The sequence below is a fragment of the Delphinapterus leucas genome, chromosome 3, assembly GCF_059928025.1.
Source record: "Delphinapterus leucas isolate spDelLeu-1000000601 "Yukka" chromosome 3, BTC_Dleu_Yukka2, whole genome shotgun sequence".
Lineage (NCBI taxonomy): Eukaryota > Metazoa > Chordata > Mammalia > Artiodactyla > Monodontidae > Delphinapterus > Delphinapterus leucas.
In genome coordinates, this window is record NC_143131.1 from 161,959,897 (window position 1) to 161,979,658 (window position 19,762).

General features: G+C 43.1%; 1 protein-coding gene and 1 pseudogene across 1 annotated transcript; one reads left to right on the top strand and one right to left on the bottom strand.

Moving 5' to 3' along the window:
• Positions 1-3,181: 3,181 nt before the first annotated feature.
• LOC111169297 (TGF-beta-activated kinase 1 and MAP3K7-binding protein 2 pseudogene) lies at positions 3,182-4,923 on the bottom strand (annotated as a pseudogene).
• An 8,754-nt stretch (positions 4,924-13,677) lies between these two features.
• LOC111169277 (protein RoBo-1-like) lies at positions 13,678-18,474 on the top strand. Its single transcript, XM_089909869.1, has 5 exons — positions 13,678-13,750; positions 14,147-14,257; positions 15,746-15,895; positions 16,508-16,639; positions 18,189-18,474. Exons 1-5 carry the CDS (start codon positions 13,678-13,680, stop codon positions 18,374-18,376), a joined length of 654 nt encoding a protein of 217 aa, XP_089765995.1. The 3' UTR covers positions 18,377-18,474.
• The last annotated feature ends 1,288 nt before the right edge of the window (positions 18,475-19,762 follow it).

Sequence of the window (19,762 nt, forward strand, 5' to 3'; positions counted from 1 at the left end):
GAGACTGTTCTCAATTTTTTTTTCTTTTTTCTATGTTCTGCATTGTGGGAATTATTTCCAGTATTTTATCTTCCAGGTCACTTATCCATTCTTCTGCCTCAGTTATTCTGCTATTGATTCCTTCTAGAGAATTTTTAATTTCATTTATTTTGTTCTTCATCACTGTTTGTTTGCTCTTTAGTTCTTCTAGGTCCTTGTTAAATGTTTCTTATATTTTCTCCATTCTATTTCCAAGATTTTGGATCATCTTTACTATCATTACTCTGAACTCTTTTTCAGGTAGACTGCCTATCTCCTCTTCATTTTTTTGGTCTGTTGAGTTTTTACGTTGCTCCTTCATCTGCTGTGTATTTCTCTGTCTTCTCATTTTGCTTAACTCACTGTGTTTGGCATGTCCTTTTCACAGGCTGAAGTTTCATAATTCTTATTGTTTTTGTTGTCAACCCCTAGTGGGTAAGGTTGTTTCAGTGTGTTCTGTAGGCTTCCTGATTGAGGTGACTGGTGCCTGTGTTCTGGTGGATGAGGCTGGATTTTGTCTTTCTAGTGGGCTGGAAAGTGTCTGGTGTTGTGTTTTGCAGTGTCTGTGAACTTATTATGATTTTAGCCAGCCTCTCTGCTAATGGGTGGGGTTGTGTTCCTGTCTTGCTAGTTGTTTGGCATAGCGTGTCCAGCACTGGAACTTGATAGTCGTTGATTGGAGCTGGGTCTTAGTGTTGAGACGGAGATGTCTGGCAGAGCTCTCGCCAATTGATATTACATGGGGTCGGGAGATCTCTGGTGGTCCAATGTCCTGAACTCGGCTCTCCCACCTCAGGCTCAGGCCTGACACCAGGCTGGAGCACCTAGCCCCTGTCAGCCACACGGCTGGATTCAGTCGGTGGCGGCAGAAGTGGTTTCATGAGCATGGCGACGGCTCCTGTGCAGGGGTGGCAGCAGCAGCGGTGGCCCATTGTATGCCTTTTGATTGAATAATTTATTCCATATACATTTAAAGTAATTATTGATAGGCCAGGACCTACTAATTCCATATAATTTGTTTCCTGGCTATTTTGTAATTCCCTTCTTCCTTTGTTTCTCTCTTCTTTTGTAAATTAATGATTTTTAGAGTGGTGTGCTTTTCTTTTCTTTTCTTTATCTTTTGTGTATCTAATGAAGGTTTTTGCTTTGTAGTTACCATGAGGCTTTCATAAAACATTTTATTGATATACAGTCTATTTTATGCTGATAACAACTTAACTTCAATTGCACACAAAACTCTATCCTTTTATTCCCCACCCCAACAATTATATTTGATGTCACAATATATGCAATTTTACATCGTGTGTCAATTAACAAATTATTATAGTTGTAACTAAAAAAGTACTTTTTGCTTTAACCTTTATCCTATAGTTAAGTGGTTAACAAACCACCATATTACAGTATTAAAGTATTATGAATTTGACCACATACTTTTACCAGTGTGTTTTATGTTTTCATCTTACTTATTAGGTTCCTTTTATTTCAACTTGAAGGACTTTCAGCATTTTTAAAAGGCTGGTCTAGTTGTTATGAACTCCCTATATTTTGTTTCTGAAAGTATTTCATCTTCATTTCTGAAGGACAAATTTTCTGGGCAAAGTATTCTTGATTGGCAGTTTTTTCTTTTAGCACTTTAAATATATCATCTTATTCTCTCCTAATCTGCAAGTTTCTGGTGAGGAATCTGCTGGTAGCCTCATGGGGGTTTTCTTGTATGTGAGGAACTTTATTTTTCCTGCTGCTTTGAAAATGCACTTTTTGTCTTTGATTTTAGACAATTTTAAAATAATGTGTCTTGTAGGAGATTATTTTGGGTTGAAATTTAGTGGGAGGGGTCTATGAGTTTCATGAATTTTGATGTCCAAACCTGTTCCCAGATTTGAGAAATTTTCAGCCAGTATTGTTTTCAATAAATGTTATGTCCCTTTCTCCCTGTCTTCTCCTTCTGGCACTCCAGTATGCATAGGTTTCTTATTTTAGTGATATCTCATTTTTCACTAGACTTTCTTCACTCTTTTTCATTCTTTTTTTTCTTTGGTCTTCTCTGAATGGATAATTTTAAATGACCTGTATTCTTCCTCATAGATTCTTTTCTCTTCTTAGTCCAATCTTTTGCTGATGTTTTCTATTGCAGGTTTTATTTCATCTTTGTATTCTTCAGTTCCTGAATTACTATTTAGTTCTTTTTAATAATTCCTATCTCTCTGTTAAAGTTCTTATTTTGTTTGTGTATAATTTTCTTGATTTCATTGACTTGTCTTTCTGTGTTTTCCTGTAGAACACTTAGCTTCCTTAAAACAACTATTTTGAGCCCTTTATTGGGAAAACCACAGACCAAATCATGGATCTCCATTTCTTTCTTTATGAATTTTTCTTGCTCCAACTCTGTGCTAGAATTTGTCTGCTGGGCTCCCAGACTTCCACAAAGGCACTCTTGTCTGTAGGTATTTGTCAAAATTAGTGTTCTTTGAGAGAAGACAGTAGAAAACTCTTATTCTGCCATGGTAATGATGCCACTTCTCCGAAATTTGGGTTTGGCTTTAGAGAACATAGTGAGCCTTTTGGCTCAGAAATGCCTTAGCCGTTCTCACTGCTCACAATAGACTAAGGCTGGGTGACGAAATAAGTAGAGACAGCACAAATTCAATGATCTCTTTTGCCATATTTTGTGTCTTGAGTCTTAAACAATAGAAATTTATTTTTGCACAATTCTGGAGGCTAGAAGTGTGAGATCAAATTCTTGATTGCAGGGTTGGTTTCTCCTGAGGCCCCTCTCCTTGGCTTGTAGATGGCCATCTTCTCCCTGTGTCTTCATATGGTGGTCCCTCTATGTGTGTCTGTGTGCTCATCTCCTCTTCTTATAAGGACATCAATCATGTTGGATTAGGGGCCACTCTAATGACCTCATTTTAACTTGATTATCTCTTTCAAGGCACTATCTCCAAATACAGTCACATTTTGAAGTAATGGGTATTAGATCTTCAACGTATGAATTTTTATGGGACACAACACAGTCTATAACAACTAATAACATTCAATTTCCATACTTGTATTAGCCTAGCCTCATGTGTGAAAATTTGGCCTATGAGCTGCTGAATACACTCTGTCTGTATACAACAGTCAGGAAGGTTTAGAAGACTTGAAAGTTCAGAAAGTTCAAAGATTGAGGACACCAGTTGGTAAAACTTCAGGTCAGAAACTGCAATTTTGAAAGGATGCTTTGTGTTGGGTTGGGAGACCACTGCTTGAGGAGAAGTTGTAGAGCGGTTGCCCATTATTTGATATTTGGAAGTATTGCAACAAATAAGTGTAGAGTCTGTGATCACTTGCTCAGACATATTTTTGGAGCCAGCAGATGGTCCACATTTTGTAGATATCAGAAGGGTGGGCTGATTCTGCATAACCTGTTCATCTTCTTCATGTCTTTAGCTGAAATATAGACTTTATGTTTAATATGGGACATTGCCTCATTAGTATTTTGGGGACTGGCAGCTATGTAAATAGTTGGCTGATTTCTAGTAAAGTCTGGCTGTCAACAAAAGAAGAAGTGCTGCAGGTTCAAAGCCCAGAAAAATGCCATTTCAAAGAATTCTTTCTTTATTTTTTAATTTTAAATTTATTTTTTAATACAACAGGTCAAAGAATTATTTATTTTCAATTATTATTTTCAACTTGAAACTTCACAAAAGTTCAAGTTGAATTTCAATCTGTTTTTTGAAGGTTCTGTTGAAATATTCTGAATATTATATTGACTAATGCATAGATGATTGTGACCTACCAGATGAATGAACTCTCCATGGTTGTAGCCTAAATGGTGAGCTGATGGACACAGATGAGAATTCTGGTGGCCCTGCTGACCTGGCTGTTGGATTGTTGGGTTAAATGCAGGACAAAGGGTCCACACCTCAGGCTGGAAAGGTAGACAGACTTGTTGAGGGTGCATGCAATTAAACTGAGACACCAACCAGAATGCAGCTGGTTCTATACAGTTGTGTTAATAAAATCAAATTTCCCTCCATACTCTTATCACAGATGGAAGGATACCATCTATGTGCAAATATGTTGGAGCACTATGGTCAGCTGGGATATTTTGGGCTGAAGTTACTATAATGGGATTGAATCTGGGAGTTTGTTGAGGAAGGCTAGATTCTTTAGCTACCTGAGTAAAATCTAAGATATGGTACCAAATTTGAAGCACCAGGTAGACTGGACATTCTAAAAACCTTAATGCCTTGGGGAACTTGAGCTGCTGCTGTCTGTGGTTCCTGCTAAAATCATTCACTATGGGACTGTCCACCTTGAAGTTGCCTATCCATGATGCTTCATATTCAAATCCTACTTCCTTTTTCCATTTCCTTCTTGTCCATGGTGGTCAGCATTCTGAGACTACATGTCTAGGTTGAGAAAAGTCATGTGATTGTGTAGACCATACATTTCAAAGCCAACTGTGACATGTGGGTCTCCTCTACAAACAGGCTAGTTACTTTCCCAAGGGGAAGCCTGGATATTGTTATCCATAACATGCTCTTGGCTACTGTAGTCACAGATGCTTCAGAACATTTTGCTGTAGGACCTATAAGGACCCAAAGATCAACTTGGTGGCTTTCTGAACCATTTGGATATTGTCTGATTGGACCTACTTGCACAGTGGGTAATTCTAGGCCTTGATGGAAATAGTACTTATCTTTTCAGTCAGACATTTTCCTCTTTACCAGTCACCTTGCTGGTACTGTGGTCAAGGATAATAGTTGGGCAAGGCTGGTCCTCCTGATGCCTCTTTCCCTCCCTCTGCTTCCACACCCCATCCCACCCTCTTTCATATATATATATATGTTAACATCTCATTTTACATCTCATTATTCCTATTGATCTTCTCTCATCTCATGAAGTTTTCCTGTTTCATAAGGTCTGTTTTCCCTGACTTCCTCAAGTCCTACCTTCCAATTCATCTTCTGACTGTGTATGAGTGTGTGAATGTGAGTGTGCATGAGTGCATGTGAGAGTGTGTATTGCCTCTGCTTTCTTATATCTCTATAGAGAGAAGTCTTTCCACGAAGTACCTGAGTTCCTTTGGGTTCTGTCTGGAATAAGATGGCACCTGCCCTTTTAGATTTTCTAGACTCTGATGAAAGGAGAGGGGAGATTTTAGATTTGTGTGTTTGCTTTGCCAGACAAAAGGCCCATCTGTCACGGGTGTAGGAGTGTGTTTACTAAGGGAATTCAGGCTGGAGGTGGTCATTGGGTAGAGATGAACAGCTGGAGCTGAACAGCTCTGTGCTTGTGACTCTCTCAGTGTAGAAGGAGACCTGGGCCACTTCTATAGTGGATGCAGCCTGGGTTCAACTTACAAAGTCAGGACCTTTAAGGAAAACCTTATTGTAAAAAGGTAATTGCAATCCCTTTCAGGAATTCAGGAAACTGATTTTATTTTATATTTCTTTCAGAGAAATATCAATGTTTATTAAAGGAAGAAAAGGCTAAATTCAGGAAATGTGGCCTTATTTACATTTGAAAAGTTGAAATGTATCATCACATCATAGTACGTCTCCCACATGTTTCAAGAATTAAATAGGAAGCATCAAATAATAGAAAATTGGTGTTCTTAGATCAAGAATAACAGGAGCAGTCATTCACCAATATTACTGAGCACTAACCAGGCACTAGCATCAAAGATGCTGAGAATACAAAAGTGAACAAGGCAGATGGAAATCCCATCACATGGAGCTTGCAGAAAGGAAGCTATGTGACTTGTCTATGTAACAATTAAAGGCATTGTATGCACAGTAAAGGAAACCATCAATAAAACAGAAAGAAAACCCACAGAATGGGAGAAAATATTTGCAAATGAAGTGGCTGACAAGGGATCAATCTCCAAACTATAAAAACAGCTCACGCAGCTCAATATTAGAAAAACAAACGACCCAATCAAAAAATGGGCAGAAGATCTAAATAGACATTTCTTCAAAGAAGACATACAGATGGCCAAGAGGCACATGAAAAGATGCTCAACATCACTAATTATTAGAGAAATGCAAATCAAAACTACGATGAGGTATCATCTCACACTGGTTAAAATGGCCATTATCAAAAAATCTACAAACAATAAATGCTGGAGAGGGTGTAGAGAAAAGGGAACCCTCCTACACTTTTGGTGGGACTGTAAATTGGTACAGCCACTATGGAGAACAGTATGGAGGTTCCTTAAAAAACTAAAAATAGAACTGCCATAAGATCCAGCAATCCCACTCCTGGGCATATATCCAGAGAAAACCATAATTTGAAAGGACACGTTCACCCCAATGTTCATTGCAGCACTATTCACAATAACCAGGACATGGAAGCAAACTAAATGTCCATTGATGGAGGAATGGATAAGGAAGATGTGGTACATATATAACATGGAATATTACTCAGCCATAAAAAAGAATGAAATAATGCCATTTGCATCCAATGGTTGGACCTAGATATTGTCATACTGAGTGAAGTAAGTCAGACTGAGAAAGACAAATATCATAAGATACTGTTTATATGTAAAATATAAAAAAATGATACAAAGGAACCTATTTACACAACAGAAATTGAGTCACAGATGTAGAAAACAAACTTATGGTTACCAAGGGGAAAACGGGGGTTAAATTGGGAGATTGGGATTGACATATACACACTACTGAATATAAAAGATAACTAATTAGAACCTACTGTATAGCAAAGAGAACTCTATTTGGTGCTCTGTAATAACCTGTATGGGAATGGAGTCTAGAAGAGTGTGGATATATGTATATGTATGGCTGATTCACTTTGCTGTACAGCAGAAACTAACACAACATTGTAAATCAGTTATATTCCAATAAAAAAATTAATTAAAAAAAGAAACTTCTTTTGGACTTCTAGCCTTCAGAACTATAAGATAATAAATGTGTATTGTTTTAAACAAAAAAACAAACCAAAAATGGTATCGTGATGGGAAAATATTCTCCTAAATGTATTGTTAAACAATAGACTTTGCACCACATAACGTAAACGTAATATGATAAAGATCAGTATCTTTATGAATTTTATACATATATATGTTTTATGTAGACTGTCATAAACTTTTAGCAAAAATGTCAAGGTGTTAATATATAAATGATCAAAGAGCTTGAAGAAACGTGAAACCTTACAGAACTTGCTCACTGCCTTGACCTGCATATGACTTGCTGATATCTGGCTTTTAGTTTCTGAAGAGAATAGGCCATTGTTCAGAACCTACAGGTGAAGCCTCATATGCCTGGGTCATAAAAGGAGAGAGGTGAGAACAGCAGACAAGGAGGATAGTGGAGACGGGGCCTGCTGCAGACCACTGTTTCTAGGATGTCTCAGCTGGGTTTGGCTTTGCTTTCTGTGCTCTCTCAGCTCCTGCATCTGGCTCCAAGGGACCTGCACTCATGAGTGTCCCCATCCCAATCACTTTTCCCAGATGATGAAGCCACAGGTTTAAAACCTGGATAGTGAATATGCCACTATTCCCTCCTGGGTCAGCTCTGGTCTTCCCCAGAGGTGGCCTGAGCCCAGTGCTACCTGCTGCTCATCCTGGCCTCCAGACATCCCTGGGCTTGTGGGCAGTAGACAGCAGTTCTCTCTGGGTGCCCTCCTGCTTCCTTCTTGGGGAGGGCTTTGTCAGGCCTCATGGGCCGCATGAAAGACCCACTGCTCCTCCTACCATGCTACTGAGTCCAAACTCATTCTGCTCACCGCATGACAGGTCAATAAATCAGGAGATGAGCTGTGTTGGGGCAAGGAATAATGACTTTATTCAGAAAGCCAGCAGACTGAGAAGATGGCAGACCAATGTCCTAGAGAACCACCCCAGTTAGAATTCAGGCTTCTTTTATGCTAAAAAGGGGAAGGCAGAGGGTGGGGGAGTTGGCTGTTGCAAACTTCTTGGTGCAGGAATCCTTTGTTCTTGAAGCTGTCCACATAGGTTTTGTCACAATGTTCTTGTAAACCTTTAACAAGACAAATGTTATTCTCTGTTCTGCAACTTTTTATCTCTATATGAATGGAAAAATGTTATACTCTTAAAGGTCAAAGCCTTAAGACTAAGCTATCCTGTATATTTTAGGCTATAGGCAACATTCTTTTTTTTTTCTTTTAATTAACTAATTTATTTTTGGCTGTGTTGGGTCTTTGTTGTTGCGGTGAGGGGCGGCTATTATGTGTTGCAGTATGAGGGCCTCTTATTGTGGTGGCTTCTCTGTTACAGAGCATAGGCTCTAGGTGTGCAAGCTTCAGTAGTTGTGGCATGTGGGCTCAGTAGTTGTGGTTCATGGGCTCTAGAGCGCAGGCTCAGTAGTTGTGGCACACAGGCTTAGTCGCTCTGCAGCATGTGGGATCTTCCCAGACCAGGGCTTGAACCCATGTCCCCTGCACTGGCAGGCAGATTCTTAACCACTGCACCACCAGGGAAGTCCTAGGCAACATTCTTAGCTCAAAGCAAAAGCAATAGAATACAACGTTTAAAGTAAAAGAAACAGATCTAATATGGAATGAGAGTTGTTCTTTCCTGTTACAACCAGGCTTAGCTATTCTTGGGCAGTGCCCGGGCTGGGTGAGCATCCTCCTATGGTGTCCCTCATCTCCAGGGAACCTCCTCACCTGCTTCCCTCTCCTCCTTCCCTCTCACCCTCCCTCTCTGAAGATAAGGTCTGTGCCTATTCATGTTGCTTAGCATTTCAGACACAAAATAGTTGCTTAATAAATGATAACATTAGCTGCTCAGTGAAACAGGCACCGTTTGCTCTAAGTGCAGTATATATGTTAATTCATGTAAGCGTCACAACCACCCCATGAGATCACTCCGATATTATCTTTATTTTATAATTGAGGAAACTGAGGCACAGAGAGGTTGAGTCACTAGACTAGGGTCACACAGCAGAGCCAGGATGTAAACCCAGATTGTCTGACTCTGAGGTCCTTAGACCAGGAAGTAGGATGGTCTCTGATCTTCCTTAACACTGTGGACTCGGGGAGTGGTGAGGGATAAGCAAGATTCACACCTGGGCCTCCCACTCTCATTCCACTCAGCACCAGCCTCATGGCCAGCAGATAGAGACAGGGCTTCTAAGGGCAAATCTCTTGGCACCAAAAGCAGCAAAAGTGACAAAGCACCCTGGATGACTCTAGAAAGTATAAAGTCAAACAGGTCCCAGGTGGCAGCCCTGGAACTCCATCCATCTATCTCCTACTGCTTGGTTGGGTTCTCCGCCATGTTGAAACTCTGATCTTTTGGCAGGTTCCAGCTGCCTCACACAGATGGCCTCCTCTCTAGGATCTTAACATGTTCACTTCAGCATTTTCCTCATCAAAGGATCAGATGATACCTCGGATATCCCCCGAGATTGGAGAAAGAGAAGAAGCCAGAAAATAAAGAATGAGAGCAAGGGCAGTAATGGCAAGAAGGGCAGGCTGGTGAGGAGGCATCTGAGGGCTGAGACTGTGTTTACATCTCACTTGACTATGACAATGGCTTCTCATGCATGGGGTGATGGTCAAACCCGGGTGCCATTTGCCCTGAGGCTCAAGCTCTGGGGGCAGTGGCCATTTGTCTTGCATCACTGTGACCACACCACCCCCATGCTGCCTGACTGCACACGGTGGTCAGCAAGGGGCTTAGGGCTGGGTCCAGGGATAATTCTTCACAGACGGTCACACACTGGAGCAAAGACACCACACAGCAAGACAATACCAAGAAAGAACAAGGTGAGTTGACACCCAGTGTCCCAAGCCTCTGGTCACACCGAGCATCCTTGAGCAATACAGAGCTAGAAACCAGGAAGGTGGACAGGATGTTTGATTCCTGCTGAAGCTGTCCCTCCTCCCAGAACAATGCCCACTCACTCTGCCTGCACCTTGTGTTGTCAGAAGCCCCATTCCTCTGTAGCTTCTGTCTCCACCTGCCCTGGGCATTTCTGTCTCAAATCTTGAAGGCTTAACCAGGGTCTGGGTGCTAGTCCCTCACTGAACCCAAAGGGTAGAATCCAGCCCAAGTAAAAATAGAGGGTCAACTCCTCTTGGTCAGTCACTGACTGGGCTGGTCCCCATGCTCTGTTCCTCCCTCCACCTCTCCTCCAGCCCTTCTTCAGGGTCTAGTTTTTATTTGGAATGCGACATAGTCACTGCCCCTGTTCCCTTCCTTAGTGCTCAGCCTTGTGGGGAATCCAGGCTTCCACTACAAGCTCCGAACGAGCATCAGCACTTCACCACCCAGCCCTTGTTGGTCTCAGCTCTGACAAGTCAGGTGCCTCTTGGGATGGAACACGGTACTCCCCCTGTCCCTCTGATTCAGACCACTGGGGACTTGTGGCTCAGGTGCCCAGTTCCTCTGACCAGAAGAAATCTCTCAAGGTAAGAAAGACTTTATCCCAGGAAGGGGTTTCTTGGGGTTCACTGTGGGCCAGGGTCTCCCCTCCAGCCTGAGGCTCCCACAGCATGTCTGGATAAAGGGGCTGCCACCTTCTCTTCACTGGCGTTGTAAGAGAGGCTGCCCTGTAGCCATGCAACCAACTGGTCTGGTTTGGAGACTTTGACCCCTGGAACAATCCAGGGACCTAGTCAGGAAGCAAATGCTCCATAAGAAATGCTGACTGATCTGTGAGAGTAAAGAGAACAAACAAGGAGATACTAGTTGATGCTGGTATCAACAGCTGTTCTCAGTACAGTGGGCTCATGTCACCCTCACACCAAACTAACCTAAGAAGTGGGGTTCGGTCTAATCTCCACTTTCCAGAGGGGGAAACTGAGGGCCAAAAAGGTGGGTGAGTGGCTCCCACATGTGTATGCTTAGCTCAGCACATGGCAGGGAGAAAAGGGAGTGGGTCCCTCTCAGAACTGTGCCCAGGAGCTGAGCTGATAGGAGGGGGATAATTTCTCATGACATGGTTTTTATCTGGGACATGGTACATAACATCATTTCTGGTAACAAGAATGAGCACAGCTGACTTGAGAGAGTGGGCTCTCTGCAAGGAGGCTGGCGGGATGATTCTGAAACCAAGGGTGAGTGGGGGCCACAACTCAAAGATAGTGAACACCTGGACACTCCCATGCTTTAGGAGTTCCCCCCAGGAATGGTGTGCCCTATGGCACCCTCCCACAGTAACCACAGCCCTGAAGGGTTTGCTGAGAACCCACCCTGAGAAGCAGGACATTGGCACAGAGTCATGTGGTCCCAGGCCTTGCTCTGTCCTCCTGGAGTTGAGAGATGGGGCCAAGGTTCTCCATCAGTGATGACAAAACTGGCTCATTTCACCCAACCATCTCTGCTTTCCTGAGCCTGGCCTGTGCTTCAAGTTCCAGCCCACACTGTGAGCCAGGCCGAGTGGGCAGCCAGCATCATTGAATGACAGCAGTAGTTGGATTTAACTGGTGAACTTCTAATCCCAGACCACACTATAAGTTTGGTCTCCCAGCCTCACACTTTCTCTGCCAGAAATTATCCTTGTCTCCAGCACCTCAGTTGGTCAGGAATTCATAAGCAAGTAGCATTAGGAGAAAGGGAAAAGTTTGATGGGCAGAGGAAATAAGAGAATCATAAAATGCACAGCTTTGAGCTACACCTTCTTCTTGGGCATTAGGGCAGAGCTCTGCTTTGGGAGGTAGACAGTGCTTTTACTACTTCCAGAAGTGAGGTGGCAACCGTCTGTGACAGGGGGCCCAGGCAGCCTGGTGGAGGCTATGGACCCCTTCTCATGAAAACAATTAAACCACATAGGATTTTTTTTTTAACGTCTTTATTGGAGTATAATTGCTTTGCAGTGGTGTGTTAGTATCTGCTGTATAACAAAGTGAATCAGCTATACATATACATACATCCCCATATCTCCTCCCTCTTGCATCTGCCTCCCACCCTTCCTATCCTACCCCTCTAGGTGGTCACAAAGCACGGAGTTGATCTCCCTGTGCTATGCGGCTGTTTCCCACTAGCTATCTATTTTACATTTCGTAGTATATATAAGTCCATGCCACTCTCTCACTTCGTCCCAACTTCCCCTTCCCCTTCCCCTTCCCCATGTCCTCAAGTCCATTCTCTACATCTGCGTCTTTATTCCCGTCCTGCCCCTAGGTTCTTCAGAACCTTTTTTATTTTTATTTTTTAGATTCCATATATAACCACATAGGATTATAATTACAGTTGGCCCTTGAACAACATAGGGGTTAGGGTGCTGCCTCTCCGTGCAAAACTTTGCCTACAATTTATATTTGGTCATCTCTATATGCGATTCCTCCCTATCCTTAGTTCTTCCGTATCCACTCTTCCATATCCATGGATTCTATCAACTGCTGATCATGTAGCAAGTACTATTGAAAAAAATCCTCATATAGGTGGACCCGTGCAGTTCAAACCCCTGCTGTTCAAGGGTCAACTGTACATTGAAATACAGTTATATAACTCTACTAATGTATGGAATAGTAGGCAATATGCTTCTTTATTAATGTATCAGACACCAGGCTCCAGCAGGGGACTGATAAGGACATAATCTGGAAGTAGTCGATGAAGGCAAAGAATACTTTATGTCTGCAGATGTCATGTGATAGGAAAACCTCAGAAATTTCTAAGGGTGGGTGGTTTTGCTGTGGTTTGTGGACTCCATTTATGGAAGGAAAGGCTAAATTTCAGTTAGAGGATAGTGAAAAAAGAGGCAATCCTTCTTCCTGTCCAAGCATGGGAAGACCCTGTGTTGCACCTCACAGCTCCAGAGTCCAAGACTTTGGGGGTTTCTGGGCATCTGGTCAACCAGAATGAGGTTAGAGGTCATTCTTGAACAGGTTTCATATATATATTTTTGTCTCTAAGACTATTTAGGTCAACTTATGATAATTATGGAAGTTGAGACTTGGAATTCGGAGTGTGAAATAGGTTTTGTCATTTCCTGAAAACTTGCCTTCAGGAAGGAAAAGGTGGAGGGGCCCCAACTACTCCTTGGTCCTTACACTGTGATGTTTCAGACTTTTTCTCGGACCCCTGGGAGGACGAGTCTGAAGGTAAGTGGGGCTTGTGATTTCCACAAGACATGGAAGCTGAATTTCCTTCCTAAGTTGGCAAAATTCAAATGGGCTTTTGGAAAGGAGCATTGATGACACAAGGTTAGAAAGAATATCCGGATTCGTCTAGCAAATCCTGGCTCTGTCATTTTGTTAGAGAACCTATGTGTCTTGAGAGATGGTGAGTAACAGATGCAGCGGGAACTGGCTCTTTGGGGGAAGGTGACTTTGGAATTGAGAAATCGGGGTCCTTGGCTAAGGGGCTATATGTCTCAGAGTACGACAGGCTCAGACCTTAGAGTGGTTTCTTCTTCTTGGCTAAATAATCCTATTTCAGCTATGGAGGGAGCTCCAGCACCTTCCATATCCATCCAAGAAAGAAATCCCTCATGTGAATTCTTCTTAAGGAAGGAAGGTCCTTCTCCTGTGGGCCTCTTGATGACAGAGATAGCATCCTTTTCACCTTTACATCCCCCAAAAGAGGCATATCTGGCATAAAGCGAGGGCTTGACAAATTCTCTCTTGTGAAACAAATGAATGAATACATGGGCACCCTGTATAGTGCTTGGGTTGTCTGACAAGAGACCTGGACCCCATAGCCCTGACCCTTCTGCTCTCACCTGGGCCTTCTGCAGTGCCACCATGCCTCTATCTTCAACCCTGAAGAGCCTCCTCACCACCTGTGTCCTCACCACCTTGGTTTTCAGCTCTGTAGGTAAGAATAAACAAATGACCCCTTTCTCTCATAGACTGTAAGGGTAAGGTGGCAATACAGGAGAGGAATGCCCACTTAGGAGAGACCAGGTTCAGCTCCAAGTGCAGTGATGAACACTTCAGAGATGGAGACCCTAATTAGCATCCCAGGCCATGGGCAGCTGAGAGGGCCTGAGCCTGTGCAGAGGGTGGTGGCTCAGTATGAGTGGGGTCTTTTGTGGCCCTGGGGAAGAGCTGTGGACTGAGTGAAGGAAGGCAGGCATCCAGCCCCACAGGGAACAGGTTTCATGGCACTTTGACTCTCAGGAATGTTTGGCTATTGGAAGCATCAATTATGATTCTTGACAGTTTTCATTCCTGGATTACTTTCTGAACAACTTAAATTTCTTTTTCGTAGAGAGTTACCAATGTGTAAACTGCTCTATTTATACATGTAGTACCGACCCACAGACAACTTGTGAAACGTCTCAAAGCTGCTTCAGCTACAAGCAAGAATTGCGGACATCAGGTATGCTGTGCCAGGCCCCTGCCCATGCTGCTAGGCATGTGGGACAGACAAGGAAGGTGTTTAGAGTGAGGGAGGTTGCTGTGTTCCCCAGCTTGATGGAGCTTCTCACTTCCCTGTGTAACAGAGTTCAAACATACTGCTCACCACATGACAGGCTGATAAATCGGGAGACTAGGTGTTGGGCAAGGAATGATGATTTTATTTGGAAAGCCAGCAGAAGATGGGGACTAGTGTTCCCCAAAACCATCTTACCCAAGTTAGAATTCAGGCTTCTTTTATACTAAAAGGGGAGGGGGTGTAGCTGGTAGTTGCAAACTTCTTGGTGCCGGCCAGATTCTGGAGTGGATATGATGATCCTTTGTTCCTGCAGCTGTCCGTGTAGGTCTCGTGACATGCTCCTGTAAACCTCCAACAAGACAAATGTTATTTTCTGTTCTGTAACTTTTTATCTCTAGGTGAATGGAAAAGTGTTTATACCTTTAAAGGTCAAGCCTGGGAGGCCTTCAGAGTGGGCTATCATATATATTTCAGGCTATAGGTGACATTCTTTTACAAAAGGTGCAGAGCCAGCATGACTGAACACAGGAAACAGAGCACAAAGGTTAGAGCTAAAGGAATAGATCCAATATGGAGTCAGGCTTTGTTTTTCTTTGCTACTCCTGTGAATCTTCTATTTTACCTTGCTTCCTTATGCCATGCCCTACCAGGATGGGGCTGGAAGTGTGGGGCGGGTGTGAGGTGGCAGGGAGGGAGGCTCCAGGAAAAAGGATAGACCATCCCGGTTCATCATGAACCTCACTGGGATATGACACTCCCATTCTAACAAATGCTAATGTTACCCCGTGCAAGTTCATGTGCCTGACACACAGTGAAGTCACAAAAACTGAAATGTCAGAGTTTGGAGCAGAGGAAAGTTTATTGCAGGGCTATGCAAGAGGGATGGCGGCTTGTGCTCAAAACACTTTGAACTCTAAGAAAGTTTCAGCAAAATATTTTTAAAGGCCCAGTGAGGGAGGGGCATCCGTGAGGTATGTGATCAGCTCATGCACAATTCTCTGATTGGTTGATGTTGAGGTAACAGGGTGATTAATGTTATCAATCTTTTGGTGCCAGAAGGTCTGGGTGCTATGTGCTCATGATCATCAAGTAATTAATTTCTTCCACTTGGTAATGTTTTTTAGCATCTGAAAAACTCAGGAAATATGTATGAGATACTATTATCTGGGCACTTCCAAGAGGAGCTACAGCAGAGGTTATAGGGGAGGGATTTGTCCCAGGAAGGCTCCACAGGGTCCTGTTCGGTTACACTAACAAATCATCCCTCCACGTTTTGTTCCATGGACCAATGCAGAAAGACCCTTGAAGAAGTGAAAAGACTAAAAACAAAGTGATTGGAGGCACAGAATTCTTTAATACTTGCTGCCCATTTGGGCATCACTCTCTCTATGGTTCAGAGGGAAAATTCCCTCTGTGATTGGTTCTTTACAGGGCAGCTCTTACAATTTTTTGAGGAGAAAGGCTGTTCTTCAAGTTTGTGTGTCCCACTGGTCTTGTCAGCATCACTGGGGGATAATCAAACATTTGGGTACAAGCGCCAGTGCTGCCAAGATGAGCTGTGTAACCAAGGGGAATTACAAGGTGAGTGCCAACACATCTCTACTCTCTCTCCCTTCCCAACCCTGTTCCCAATTCATTGCCTTACTTAAGTCTCTGCCTTCCAAATACCTTCCTGTGACATGTCTCTCTGCTTCTGAGCTGCTCAGTGATTTTGCTCACTGATTGCCTTTCCTCCCTGTGAAGGGATGGATACAAGCCCTTCTCCTGCACAGGAGACTGAATGACAGTTAGGTGGCTGGAACTGGTCTTGGGGATTTACTCTAAGTGTGATCAGAGGTTAAATTACTTACTTTCCCATTCCAGCTGAAAAGTTGTCTTTCCTCACCTGTTTAATTCCTCACTCCCTTAACAGTACTTTTTAGACCATAGCTTATCTTCTCTCCATTATCTGAGCACTTTTCTCCAGCCAAGGCAGAGAAGAACAGATAACATCAAATTACTAGAAGATCCTTTTGGCTACATCTTCCCACTTAATACCTACCTCCCCTGCACCCTCCATGCCATCTGAGTTGTAAATAATTTTGATTTTGGGGGGGAGGAATCCTTGAATAACCATGACTCAAGGAGAGGGGCTAATGTTTTCAGCTCTTTTTAAAACTTATTCTTTAAGACGAAAATTTTCTCTTCATTCAGTGCCTCACAAATCCCCAAACCCCAATGGCATTAAATGTCCTGCATGCTTCAATGAGAATGACATTTCCTGTGAACCAGTTTTACTCACCTGTACTGGTGCAGAGACAAAATGTCTCACCGTTATTGGCCAAGGTATGGATATTTTGCCAGGTGTTTTGGTGTTCCTCTTCTTAAATGTTATATTGTATTAAATATCTATTGCCGTGTAACAAATTACTCCAAAACTTGGCAGCCTAAAACAAAACAATCGTTTGAAAAAGGAAAAGAAGAAGGAAAAGGAGGGGAATGCAGAGGAGGAGGAAGAAGGAGGAAAAGGAGGAAGAAGGGGAGAGAGGGTGGGCAAAAGTGCAGTTTTTAAGTAGTCTAATCTCAGAAGTGACATTATCATCACTTCTGCTGTATCTTGCTGGTTTCACAGACTAACCCTGATACAGCAATGGAGGAAACTACACAAGGGCGTGAATACCAGGAAATGGAAAACATTGGGGGCCATCCTAGAGGCTAAATACCATAGACAGCAAGGACTGGTACAGGGGCAAGTGCTGGTTATCCCTTCAGGGTTTGGAGGAAGCCATCTGTCAGGAGAGGAGAGGATAACACAACTGTTTCCCATAGTAGAGTCTGAGACTTGGGAATATGTCATATCATGACCTCCTGGAATTGGGCCTTGACTCTTTGGCAATGAAGAGGGTGACACTTCAGTTCTGGCTTTTCAACATCACTACCATTATGGCTATTACCAAACAACCATAATCAAACACTTAATTTTTACATGGTGTCATTCTGAAATCTGTAAAAGGATTTGTAATTTTCCTGAGTAGGATAAAAGTATGTATTTGTGATAAAGAGCAAATGTACCATTCAGATAAGAATTGGGAGAATAACCATAGTATTGGACTGTACAGCTAGAAGGGGCACCATCAGGTCTTTTCTGAACAACTTACAAAAGGTTTCATGAAATTAGTGGTATTTTAGGAGATGATTAAATGATGGGAGAGTGAATGTGGTGGGAATGGAGGCAAGTTATGCCTTTTCTTTTTTTGAGAAGATTTTGAAGGAGGACCTAGGGCTATCAGATGAATTGGAGATGAGTGAGGAAAATGGGATATCACAAAGGACACAAGGGAGGGCTGGGGCTTTGATAATGGGGCAGTCTGTCTACTCCAACTTGTCATGGAAAGCATAGACATGCAATGAGGTTCCACAGTGCTAGCATCCCATTAAATTCATAGCCCTGGGGAGAAGGAATCTGATCCCAAGGGGGATCTGTATTTCTTCCCTCTTGTTTACTCAAGGAGGCAAAGGTAAGGAAGAAAACAGGCACCACAGGGACATTTTAGTTGAATACATGAGTTCTGACCTCAGCCTTCTTCCCTAGATCAACCATCTCTCCCCTAGTCAGGACACAGGGGCTCCAGTCTTAGCCGTGTGTCTGAGACTGCAGGGGTCCTTCGGGGTCCTTCCTAAACTGGGAAGATGTTGGGGTCAGAGGGAAACAAGTCTTGGTCCCTGAACAGAGCTAGAGCTGTGGTTGTTGCTTCTCTCACAGAGGACAGAAACCACAGATTCCGGGGCACTCTGAGCACCATTTTCTTCCTCAAGGAAGGCAGATAGCATAGGATGTAGGTGAGGAGGTGAGAAAGATGAGAGAAGACTAATTCTTGGATCTTTCTCTTGGCAGTTGGTCCTTTTCTTGCAGTTTTTGCCATGGGCTGTGCTACTGAAACTGCCTGCAACTTGAAGAATACAAATTTATTGAATAACATAAAACTCCATACATATTGTGTAGAAAGCAATGGGACACCCCAGGTGACGTCCATCACCTCATCAATCCTGACTGGTCTCTTTCTACTCAAAGTTTTGCTTTGATTTTTCAGGCCTTACCAAGCCATTTTCCTACAAACCTGAAAAAGTTGGAGTCCTTGGACGGCTCCCCTCCCCAACATTCCCCAGACATTGCAGAATTAAAGGGCTGATACTTAAGTGTGTGGGTAATTACTTGTACTTCAGGGGAAAAAAATCCTATTCATTCTTCTAAGGGGTTCTTTCTTCACCCAAAGTAGCACATGTCAGAGGAGGTATGAGATATGAGATAACATCTATAAGAATCACTGTGATCTGACCTATGTCACTCAGTCCAAACCTTCACACACACCCGAACACACCTCTTTCCTGACAGTCTCAATTTTTACTCCTAATCCTTAACTCCCCATTGCCCCCCAAGCAATGCTTTTTTTTAAAATTATTTTTTTATTTTATTTATTTATTTTTGGCTGTGTTGGGGCTTTGTTGCTGCATGCGGGCTTTCTCTAGTTGCGGTGCACGGGCTTCTCACTGCGGTGGCTTCTCGTTGCAGAGCACGGGCTCTAGGCACACGGGCTTCAGTAGCTGTGGCTCATGGGCTCTAGAGCGCAGGCTCAGTAGTTGTGGCGCACGGGCTTCGTTGCTCCGCGGAACGTGGAATCTTCCTGGACCAGGGCTCGAACCCGTGTCCCCTGCATTGGCAGGCGGATTCTTTTTTTTTTTTCCAATGGTTTTTTTTTTAAATTATTTTTTAACATCTTTATTGGAGTATAATTGCTTTACAATGGTGTGTTAGTTTCTGCTTTATAACAAAGTGAATCAGTTATACATATACATGTGTCCCCATTTCTCTTCCCTCTTGTGTCTCCCTCCCTCCCACCCTCCCTATTCCAACCCTCTAGGTGGTCACAAAGCACCGAGCTGATCTCCCTGTGCCATGCGGCTGCTTCCCAGTAGCTATCTGTTTTACGTTTGGTAGTGTATATACGTCCATGCTGCTCTCTCACTTTGTCTCAGCTTACCCTTCCCCCTCCCCGTATCCTCAAGTCCATTCTCTAATAGGTCTGTGTCTTTATTCCAGTCTTGCCCCTAGGTTCTTCATGGCCATTTTTTTTTTTTTTAGATTCCATATATATGTGTTAGCATACGGTATTTGTTTTTCTCTTTCTGACTTACTTCACTCTGTATGACAGACTCTAGATCCATCCACCTCACTACAGATAACTCAATTTCGTTTCTTTTTATGGCTGAGTAATATTCCACTGTATATATGTGCCACATATTCTTTATCCATTCATCTGTCGATGGACACCTCTCTTCGCACACCCGAAACAATGGTCTCTTGCCTCTTAGGCAGGTCCAGACTTTTTCCCGGACTCCCTCCCAGCTAGCTGTGGCACACTAGCCCCTTCAGGCTGAGTTCATGCAGCCAACCCCAGTGCTCTCCCTGGG

Coding starts and splice junctions, on each gene's coding strand:
- LOC111169277 (XM_089909869.1), top strand. CDS start 13,678: ATGCCTCTATCTTCAACCCTGAAGAGCCTCCTCACCACCTGTGTCCTC. Junction 13,751..14,146: donor CTTGGTTTTCAGCTCTGTAG/GTAAGAATAAAC, acceptor TCTTTTTCGTAG/AGAGTTACCAATGTGTAAAC. Junction 16,640..18,188: donor TCTCACCGTTATTGGCCAAG/GTATGGATATTT, acceptor TTCTCTTGGCAG/TTGGTCCTTTTCTTGCAGTT.